Source organism: Narcine bancroftii, chromosome 13 (genome assembly GCF_036971445.1).
Source record: "Narcine bancroftii isolate sNarBan1 chromosome 13, sNarBan1.hap1, whole genome shotgun sequence".
NCBI lineage: Eukaryota > Metazoa > Chordata > Chondrichthyes > Torpediniformes > Narcinidae > Narcine > Narcine bancroftii.
Genome location: NC_091481.1, coordinates 23,322,122 through 23,333,794, shown reverse-complemented (window position 1 = coordinate 23,333,794; position 11,673 = coordinate 23,322,122). Strand labels below are relative to the sequence as shown.

Here is an 11,673-nt window from a genome sequence, read left to right as displayed (position 1 = left end):
GGTGGAGAATAGTTGTTACTGAAAATGTGAAGTAAAAGGGAATGCAGGAAGTACAGAGCAGAGAATGAGCACAGTGCAGGTCATGGAGCAGACCGCATCGGCTGCATTTCACCTTGATGATCTTTCCCTACAACTCAAAGTAAGGAGACAGCCCTGTTTAAAGTGCAGAGATTGGGTAGGGTGAATAGAACACAGTGATTGCATGGTAGATGGTGTCATAACACAGTCTTAACGAGCACCAGGACTTGGCCTGGCTGGCCGTGAGAAGGTCCCTCCCAGTGAAATCCTTCCTGTATGACTGGAACATCACCCTCAATACATGTTTTTCTCGGGACAGCTGTGGTAGGGTGGAGACCCTCGCCCACCTCTTTGCTGAATGCAGATTCACAGTAAGGGTGTTGAGAGTGATGCAGGGGGCTCTGTCACGGTTCATTCCCTCAGCGCCAGCATGACGGAGGACTCCCTGATTTATGGACTGTTCTTGACCCACTGCTGGAAGACCATCAACTCAGTAAAGGATGCCCTTTGGTCAGCTTGAAACCTGATGTTCTTTCAGCACACTGAGATGTCGGTCAGGGAATGCTGCTGGCAGGCACGTTCCAGGCTGCAGGACGATGCACTGACTCTTGGTGCAGCCAATGCAAGGGCACTGGGGAAAGGGCACCATTTAGAGGGGGCCCCTCCCTCCCCCCCACAAATTACTGGACTCTGAGGGGTTGACTCAGGGGAAGCTCCTTAAAACCGTCAGAGAGGGGGAATAACAACAAGGTGTCACAGGGTTGGTGACTGAATATTAAAGCTACAATGTTAAACATGAAATGTACATCAATGGGATGACTGACAAAATGTTTAAAAAAAAAAAAAAATTCTGAACAGCTTTTCCTGCACTGTAACTAAATTTCTCAACATGAGATAACTGACCCTACATAAAAGTTGATAAATATCTTGCCCAATAGGGTTGAAACTATGAATGTAAAGCCCGGAACAGCATTTGGTCTTGTACATCATTTATTATGAATAAAGTTTATTTTTGGGGAATAAACCCCAAAATCTTGGTATCTGCCAAATCCAAGACATTTCCTCTATACTCCCCTTGCTTTCCCCTCTTTGCAACTTAAAATGTGCTGGTTTTTCAAATGTCAATGAAAGGTTAATGACTTGAAATGGGTACCCCATTTCTTCCTACACAGATTCTACCTGACCTGCAGAGTATCTCTATCTTTCATGTCAGATTCCCAGCATCTGTATTTTGCTTTACTGTTCATTCCAGTTTTGCTGAACTCCTTGACTTCACAGTAGTGATGAAGCCTGAAATTTCAGTTTACTTGTGTCTGATGGGAGAAAGTGTTAAGCAAAGGCAAGCAGTAAAGCAGAACTTCTGAAAGTTGCATTGAGTTTACAAAAGACTATCTGAAAAGGTAGCATCTAAGAGGTCACTGCACAGATTTGCGGCTTGTGGAAGAGCATGAGTAGACTATTTCAGACCTTGGAACGTGCTCTAGAATTCTGAGAGAATGGCTGATCTTTTATCTCAATTTCAGTTTCATGTTCTGAACTCTGTGCTTCCATTTGCATGCTATCCAGTTTTTTTTTTTCTCACCCATCAAAACCATTCTTCTGGTGTACACATTTCCAAAGCTTCAACAGTTGTGAATGCATAAACCACCTTCTCAAGGCAACTATTTGTCCTCCCTGTAACATTGAATTCTGCAACCTCCTCGTGATCTTAATATTTTCATTTCAGCTTTTCTTAATCTAACAATAAACTAACCTTGAGAAGCAGTTGCTATCACCTCATTTCTGGAAATATGGTCTTGGGTTCATGTTTGGACCTATATTGTGAGCTCTGGAGCTAGTTGATCCTGGAAAAACCCAAAATGGCATCATTTGGCCCTACGCTTTCCCCCCCCCCAACCATTTTGTTTGGGGCCTGCTGACATTTTTCCTTACCTTGCTGAAGGGCTCAACTCGAAACATTAGTTATTATCTTTGCTATATTAAGTACACTGTTTCTCCAGCATTGTGTTTTTACTGCAACCATGGTGTCTGAATACTTTCGTGTTTTACATCACTGGCCAGTTCTTCGGTGAGTAATTCCTGCATAATAGCACTGGCTGTGACACCTTTTCTCTCTTTGTTTGTGGACAAGAGTAGACTGTATGGATAGTGAACAGCATTTTTACTAGCTAATTCCTCACATTGCCAGGTTGATGCCAGATGTTGAAACGCAGAGGTGCAGGTGATTTTGATTTCAGGCCTTGTGTAACATAGGGGCATAACTTTGTCCCTTAGTCTTTCCTGGATCAAATGTTGTAGATTGAATTCAATTGGCTGAAGATGGGCATTTGTAATGATGGGGCTCATGGGACTACATCAAGATGAATCATTAATTCAGTACCACTGGCAAAATAGTCCTAAATTATCAAATGATTCAGCTTGGTCTTGACTCCCTGATGCTGGATCTGCTGCCATTGAAATGATAAAGTTGCCAATTTGTAAGCCTGTCGATTGTTCATTGTTGTATTTAAAAAAAACTATCTAATTAGTCTGGAAGGAAGAACAAAATTTAGAGTAGGAAGTGAATTATAGCCAAGAAGGATTGTAATTAAATCTTTCTGATGCTCTGTTAACATTTCTCAGAAAGAAATTGAAGAGATACGCTTCTCTTCCCTGTTGTTTCCAGAATTCAACAATGTATGTTATTTTGTGTTTACTGTGCTTGCATTTAGACTGTTTTGGGCTTTGTTTTAATTGGCTCATGCCACAGAGGGGACAGTGTAACTTGATAAATATTGAGAGTGGTGCTCGGGAGACCGACAGTGATTTTGCTTTTGGTATTTTAGCAGAATATATTTGTGTGACACTCTTTATTCTTATTTCACTCCAGTTGCTCAGCTAAGAGGATTCTGGGTATTATAAAATCTGTGTTTCCTGTCCTGGATTGGTTGCCCAAGTACAAACTGAAACAATGGCTGCCTGGAGACATTATTTCTGGTCTGAGCACTGGTCTGATTGCGACATTGCAGGGTAGGCTTATTTACAAAAACATCTCTAATAATCTTTTGGAAGTATAAATTAGAAGTAAAAGTTGCTTTTATCAATTTAATTTGGACGTGTATCACTAGTGTGCCCTTTCTGCCCACAAGCCCATGCTGCTCAATTCCACCCAATTGACCCCATAAACACTTTGAAGGGTGGGAGCAAACCAGAGCACCCAGAGGAAACCCACTCAGACGCGGGGAGGATTACAAACTTCTTTGCAGACAGCGTTAGATCCTAACCCAGGTTGTCTGCACTGTGACAGCATTGTGCTGACCGCAACGCTAACTATGTTCCACACAATTGTAATTTCTGCTGTCACCAATTAATTTAACTGATATATTTTCCCTTTTCATTGAGTTATTGAGAATGTCAAGCTTGTGAACTAATTATTTTGGTTATTATTCCCTTGTGTTATGTAGGACTCTAAAATCTACCTGGTAGAATAATGATGTGATCCTTCCCATATCATGTTTTTATCTACATATAAGCAGACCCTTAACATGTGACAGAAGAGAAGGAGTCACAAAAACACTTATTACTGTTTGGAAGCTAATTAATTCCACTTTTCTCCTCGGCCACTAATGTTTTCCAATGATTATTATGGAGTTTTCCTTGATGTTATAGTGAGAGAGCATGAAGGTGGCTGCAGAAGCTCCAGAGATGAATCCAGGGACAGGCAGTGACTGGGGGGAGGGGGGGGGGGATTGTAAGGAATGCTGAGCAATTTCTGCTGACAGTGAATCTTTTTCTGCCTTGCAGGAGGCTAAAGGAAATTTAAAATAATACTACATCTTCTGTTTTACATAATAATAAAATAATCTTGATCAATGCATTAACTGTGAGGTGTTTATATTGTGGAGGCAAATTTTAAGGCAAGACAGTAATACAACTTTTTTTTTAAAATAATTCCAAAAGCGAAAGTATGATCAAGCTGCAAATGACATCAAATGTTGGGAATGAAGGAGACTATTTCTTGAATGGAACTTTTATTTTTCTCTTGCCCTAAGGCAAAGGAGGAAAAACCCAACACCCAACCCCAACCAACCAATTTTCCCCTGCAACCGCTGCAACCGTGTCTGCCTGTCCCGCATCAGACTTGTCAGCCACAAACGAGCCTGCAGCTGACGTGGACATTTACCCCCTCCATAAATCTTCGTCCGCGAAGCCAAGCCAAAGAAAGAAAAGAATATTACATTGATACAATGAAATGCATTATTGCAGTAATTTTTTTTGTTGTTGAAATTTTAGGTCTGGCCTTTGCTCTTTTGGCTGAAGTCCCTGTTGGCTATGGTCTGTACTCTGCATTTTTCCCCATTTTGCCCTATTTCTTCTTGGGAACATCAAAGCATTTGGCTGTGGGTGAGTATAACTGCCTGAACTTTTGAGCTCATTGTTCATTTTTTTCATTTCAGTTAAGTGTTTCTTGTGCACACACTCCTTCTTTTGTAGCATACAATTGGAGCAAAGTGAAGGGTACCTGTTGTGCCAGTATGCTCCTGTGGGGATGATGTGGCTGGTCATTGTGGCATGACAACACTGAGGCTGGATTCATTGATAATGACTGTCCTCGTTTTTCATTTTCCACCTTGCTTCAATCGATATACTGATCAGACTTGCAAAGTGCAGATCATGCAAAAGACATTTCTTGCTTCTGCTTTCCCTCCACACTGTAACATAACCCTTAATCACTTTCTCCTGCCACATAACCAAAGAAGTGCAGAATGGCGGCAGTGGAAGAACAGCACAGATAGAGAGATTGTGAAAAAAATATGGGATCAGTTTCACACATATAGCCACACATGCAAATAGACTGGAACAGGATGTGGTAAGGCACCTGATGTAAATGGCTTGTCAACAATGTGGAGGATTTTGTAGGTGTCGGCTTGTAAAACAGCAAGTCCACTTGTGTGTTCTGCAGAGATTGCAGATTTGGTTTACAGTGGGGCCGCCTCGAGGAGAAAATGAAATAATGTGTAATAAAATGCGAGGTAGATACTTTGACAAGCCTGCCAAAAGGTTTGTGTTCAGTGAGATGTGCATACCCAGAGTCTTGCACAGAACTGGAAGCCCACAATTTCCAATTTGGAGGGGGTGTCCAAATCTACCAATTATAAGGTTTGCTTGTAGCATCCTGCAGTGAGTCCTCATTCTGTGACTCCACAGAGAAAGAGACGATCTGAGATATTGCTTCGTTCTTGTTGTCAGTAGCTAGCCTTGCATGTGGCATATTGCACATACTGGGTAAACTCAAAGTAGTAACATAGGCACGTGGGAAATTGGGAGCAAGGGAATATACAAGTGTGATTAATTGCACACAGTACAGCATTTCATTTACAAATGGAGTTTGGAATATTTGTTGTGCAGGCTGTCGAACGCCATCACAAATCTTGACGACTGTTACACTGATGTTGCCATTCCTCTTGAGTGATCCAAGCAGACTGACCATTTTATTATCTACATTTTATTGTCTGCTAATTGTGTTGCAGTGACTCTTTGGTTTGTGATTGTGGCTGGAATATCTGCAAAAGCTAAGCAAGATGACTTCTGCTTGAGAGTTGATCACTGACTTGCATGATTCAGCTGCAGGTGTTCCAGTAGCTTGCACATCGCGCCTTTGAGATTCACATCTTCCTTGGATTCCTGGCTGCTCTGTTCACTTGTCCGGCTCTTTGAACATCCTGTGTGCACTCTGCCCTTTCTCATTCATGCTGGGATGAAAGACGTTCTGACTTCCCCGTAATATTCTTTGGGCCCAGCTAAATGGACTATATTTTTAACATCAAAAGTCAGAATCAGGATTCATTGTCCATGAAATTCATTTATAACAGCAACTATCTTCCAACGTTCCTATAAAATAATAACAATAATGGCACACGAAAAGTAAGGAACTGTCTTTGGTTATTCAGGAAGAAACTGTCCTTGTGTTGTTGAGTGCTTGTCTTCAGACTCCTGTACCTTTTCCCTGATGGTGGCAGAGTGAAGAGGGCATGGCCTGGGTGGTGGGGTCTTTGAGGATAGAGGCTGTTTTTTTAAGACACCACCTCGTGTAGAAGTCCTCGATGGAGTGAAGGCTGGTGACGTCACAGGCCGAGTTAACAACCCTCTGGAGTTTATCCTTGTCCTGAGAGTTGGCACCTCCATACCAGGCAGTGAAGCCACCAGCCAGAATGCTCTCCACGGTACATCTATAGAAATTTACAAGAGTCTTCAGTGATGTACCGAATCTTCCTCCGAAGATCTGTCCTCCACAATGACGAGAAAAGGTTATCCTCTGTCCTCAGCATTTTTTCCCTTGTGCTCTCCTACCTGTATCCACCTTTGACTTCTTCCCATGCTCTTCCCCTGTTCCCTCCTCCTCCTCTCTTCCCCCCCACCCCTTTATTCATGTACCCTCACCTCCTGTGTGACCTGCTGAGTTTCTCCAGTAGGTTTATGTATTGCAGTTCATGTGTTGAATTCTGTATCTAACAATTTATGAAAGCAGTTACTGAACGTATTGAATGTGACATCAACACTTAATGCAGGAAAGTCAGATAAATGATTTGTCAGGATCTTATTGAAGAGTGGAGCATGGATGAGAGGCTGAATAGATGTCTCCTGCTTCAAAGCCATGGTTTCTTCTGTTTTTCGTACGATAGCATTCAGCTGATGTACATGAGCTACCGTTCTCGTGTTGCACCCATCCTGAAAAAGATCCAACAATGCAAAATGCGACATGCAGATTTGTAGTAGCGACCGAAGGAGATTGACCAGAAATTCTCTTTCTATATTCAAGGCCCCTTGAGTGAGCGCTAATGTGAGATCCAAGAGCTATTTAAAGATCGTGAAAACTTGGAAGACTGGCAAACATTTGCTGGACCATTCATCTTCAAAGTGGCATTGCTGGTGTGAAATGAATGTTGCTATCTCACTAACATTACATTCTGCCTGATGTCTTCTTCTTTGGCTTGGCTTCGCGGACAAAGATTTATGGAGGGGGTAAAAGTCCACGTCAGCTGCAGGCTCGTTTGTGGCTGACAAGTCCGATGCGGGACAGGCAGACACGGTTGCAGCGGCTGCAGGGGAAAATTGGTTGGTTGGGGTTGGGTTTTTCCTCCTTTGCCTTTTGTCAGTGAGGTGAGGTGCCTGATGTACACAACAGCTATTCACTACGTGTACAAATGCCTTTTTGTATTTTTAGTTTTGATGTGATTTTACTCAAGAGTGCTCCTATTTCAAGGATGCAGTTTGACTGAATCTGATCAATCCCAGCTGCAGAAAATACTATTTGTGGTTTAAAAAATATAGGCTTCATTGTTGTTAGCCAAGGTATTTGCAGGAATTAAGTGTTTAATTTTACAAAAATCATTCAGTTATCATGGGGAAATTTAATGTTGATGGAGTAAACCAGATGTACAGTAATAATATGGAGAAAGACATTAAAAAAATCCCCTGTTTTATCGATCAGGATGTTGAGAAATCATTGGGGCTGCAGACTGTACATCAAAAACTGCAAGTCATGGTTAATTAATAATGTTATTGAAGAAACCTTTGGAAAGGAATGATCATATGATTAAAATTTTGTTACGTTCAAGACTAGGATCTTAATTTTAGAGTGTTTCGTGGTATGAGGAGAAATAGACCAATGTAAGTCAAGAAGCAGTTAAAATGGGCAACTAGCTGAACAAGGGGAAATTTGTATAGTAATTGTGCATTTCTCTTGAAGCAATTGAAATTTGTGGGGGAAATGATTTGACTGTGATGAGATCATTTTAAGTTGGTAGTGATTAGAGGAAGAAAGTTGCCAGAAAAAGAAGTGTGCTTGAAAATTGAATAAATGATGACTAACAAATTTGGTGGGAGCAAAATAGAAATGAAGAGGGTGAAATTGAAGGCTGATTATAAAAGCATCTAGAGGGATATAAAAAGTAAATGATAAATTAGAATAAGTAGGTTCTTGTCTGTAATGACAGGAGAGATTAAAGAATGAAACATGAAAGTGGCAGAGTGGAATTTTTTTTTTAATGACAGAGTAACCAAGCCATTTTGGCCCATGAGTCTGTGTCACCCAACACGCCTGGTATGTTTGGATGGTGGGATGAAACCAGAGGCCCCGGGGGAGAAAACCAATGCAGACACAGGGAGAACATACAAACTCCTTTCAGATAGCACAGGTTTCGAACCCCAGTCCCAATTGCTGGCGCGGTAAAGATGTTGCGCTCCCGATGGAAGCGGCTGACAGATGCTACATGGTGCCCAAAGATCAAGTGAGAGGAATGTTTTTTTTTAAATGTTGTATCAGCAAAGGGAGCTGAAACGAATGGATCAACACAATTTTGTGTGTTTGCTTGTTTTAAAACATACTGCAAGATTTTTTCTTTGATCTTGTTTGCTGATGTATCTGGGCTATAAAAGCTACTTTCAGATTTATTCATGGTCATTTGTTTATTCGTGCCCCAGGTTTTGCTTCGCAGGAATAATCACCAGCAGTATTTGCAGCATTTTCTAATACTTAATTTTCATTCATTGTTGATGGAAACAATTTCTTCTTTACTGGTTTAGATGCCCTTGATTTCTGGTTGAGATTCTAAATCAGACAAAGACCAATTATGAGGAAATGAGAATGGATTTAGAATGTGTGGATTGGGGGGGGTGTGACATCACATGGAAGCAGAGTCCCGCCTCTTCTGGAGAATTGACTAAAAAGAAAAATAATGTTTAACAAACCAACTTTGAAGAAAATGTGCATTTAACTTCCTCAGGAGTTTGCGGAGGAGCTAGTGGAGTTGTTCAAGTGAACCGGTACGGACTTGAAGGGCCGACATGGCCTGTTTCCGTGCTGTAAACAGTTATATAGTTAATAAATTGATGAAACCTGCAACTTCCTAGCCTGCATTCTGTGGTTTCAAGTTATAGTTAAGGTGGATAGAGGTCATGAGGATCTTTCTCAAATTTATACCAATATGAGAAAAGTAGCAAATGTAAGACTGCGTTTTAAGGAGAATGAGCAAGTAATAGGAAGGTCGGTTAAATTGATTGCAATGTGACAAATACCATAACAACTTGTTCTTGAACATCTTTTCATTTTAACCTTTTGAGGTTGTAACTCACAGGTAGATGAAGCAGACACCAATATATTTTGATTCTCAAAACCACAAGAAAGGTTATTTCATAAAATTAGTGCAACAAAATTTTGTTAATCTTTTAGCCAATTCTCAAACAATGTGGAATAAATTAATAATTTTTAGATTGGCAAGCAGTTACCTATAAGGTAGAACAGGGATCATTCAAGTTAAGTAAATTATCATCTGATTGTGCAAGTACAACAAGATGAAATAGCAATCTCTGGTCTTCGGTGCCAAAACCTGCAGACACATAACCAGGCGTAACACGTACAAATAATACATATGCAGGACAAGTAATATATCTATCAAAATTATTTAATACAAATGAGAGTACCGGATGGTCAGTGTTCCTTTGGTCGTTCAGCATTCTCACTGGTGGTGGGAAGAAGCTGTTCCTCAGCCTGGTGGTGCTGGCTCTGATACTCCTGTATCTCTTCCCTGACGGGAGCGGCTGACGGATGCTGTGTGCGGGCGGAAGGGGCCCTCAACGATTTTGTGTGCAAATTCCTTGTGGGTTAGTTTAGTATAATCTCAGTTATTGACTTTGATGTGAGAACTGACTAATACTTTTGAACATGATGTTCATTTAGAAGAATACAGAAGCATATTTTGGAGATAAATGTGTCAAGGATTTGGTCAATTTATAAAAAAAAAGAGAGAAATAGTATGCTTTAGGTAAGAAAAAAAAATACAGAACCCTGCTGAGTTGGAAGCGCTTCATATTCCAAAACACCAGAATATCTTTGTTCACTTGTTAGTGCTGCTGAGGAAATACAGCAAGTAATTTGGAAATCAGATGCTGTGGAGAGTTGTGAGACGAGAGTAAAATCAACTTCTGTGTCTTTCCCCTGGTGAACTTGTGCATGGAGTATTGAATACTGTTTTAGATATCAAGTTAGTCTGGAGGTGGATGCCCAAAGGAGTTCCTCGGGCATAGGACCTAGATTGGTACAGCTTTCCTTGTGCTTGATTCTGTAGTGTATAATAATTTGGAAATGACACAAAACCTGAAGATGCAATTAATTAGGAGAATATTAATCGGAATCAAGGAAATTGTAGTTAGACTGGTGGAATGGACAAATGGGTAATTAAAGAAATACTTTAAGGCATACAACCTTAACCATACATGCCTCCCCATACACTAATCCACCTACAATCTCCATAAGGGTGGGAGGAAACCCAAGCAAACTCTTGGCGATTATACATTCTCCTTACCAACATTTGGTCGTTGGCGCTGTAATAGCCTTGTGGTCACTACCACACTAACAAAGCCACCAAAATCTCATGCACGTGAATATATTTTGGTCGAACGAATGAAAAGAAGCAACAAATGACACAATTTAAAAAGAAGCCAAAAGGGGTCCAGCAGGTATATGTGCAGTACACAAAATGCAGGAGAAGCTCGGCAGGTCATGCAGCATCTGCGGGAAGTGAAGGATGGCCTGAGCCCTTCGTTGAGGTAGGGGCTAAAGAAAACGTGCAGCCACCTAAATAAAAAGGGTTGGGGAGGAAGGACCACAGGCTCTCAGAGAAGAGGACCGGGGTGGGTGCAGGTGGGAGGGTAGAAGAGAAAAAAAAAGTGATGGGCAGGGGTTAGCTCTCTGAATGGAGAGGGGAAGGGGTTGAGGAGACAGAAGGAAAGAGAGAAACTCGGGGAGGAGTTTCTTGGAAACTGCAAAAGTTGATGTTAATGCCATCTGTTGGGCAGTGCCCAGATGATGATTCTCCAATTCATGGGTAGCCTTGGTCAGTCATGTCAATGTGGGAATGGTGTGTGGAATTAAAATGGAAGGCCATTGCAGCGGGCAGAACAAATGTGCTCAATGAAATGATCTGCCAGTCTGTGTCCACTCTATCTGATTGAGAGGAGGCCACAAATGGAGCACAGGATGAAGTAGGTGATCCCTGTAGATTCACAAGTTAAGCATTCCTTAACTTGGAAGGACTGTTTGGAGCCCCGAATAGTTGCAAGGGAGGAGCTGAAGGTGCAAATGTAGCATGCTTTGCAGTCACAGGGTTAGATGCTAAGAGGCGATTAATGGGAAAGGATCAGTGGAGAAGGGAATACTCAAGGGATTAGTCCCAGTGGAGATGTGTTTGGTGATGGGATCACATTGGTGGTGGTCCATCTCTGGCAACACACTCCCCTTTCTCAATCTCTCTATCTCCATCTCGGGAGACAAACTCTCTACTGATATTTTCTACAAATTTACCAACTCCACCAGTTATCTTGACTATATCTCTTCACACCCTGTTCTCTCTAAGGATTCTATTCTTTTCTCTCCATTCCTCTGCCTCCATTGCATCTGCTTCTAGGATAAGAAGATCCCACCACTGAATAGCCTCATTCCATGCTAGAATTATTTGTGACTGATTCATATCCACAAAGGATACATTTTGTTTGAGGAGGTGAAACAAAGGTACTTTCTTGCTGAAAGAAGGAATGATAAAATTATTAAAATAAAGGGGAATAAATTTGCTTGTTATGGGAATGTTCCATTTGAAAACTAACCCGCAAAACTAGGAT

At 41.3% G+C, this 11,673-nt stretch overlaps 1 protein-coding gene across 4 annotated transcripts in view; it reads left to right on the top strand.

Moving 5' to 3' along the window:
• The window catches only part of LOC138748771 (pendrin-like), a 53,393-nt gene that overhangs the window by 17,876 nt on the left and 23,844 nt on the right, over positions 1–11,673 (top strand). For all 4 annotated transcript variants that reach the window (XM_069909480.1, XM_069909481.1, XM_069909482.1 and 1 more), the window contains 2 exons: positions 2,888–3,027; positions 4,291–4,401. In XM_069909480.1, the coding sequence (XP_069765581.1) occupies positions 2,888–3,027; positions 4,291–4,401 (251 nt within the window). The remainder of the gene's footprint in view (positions 1–2,887; positions 3,028–4,290; positions 4,402–11,673) is intronic.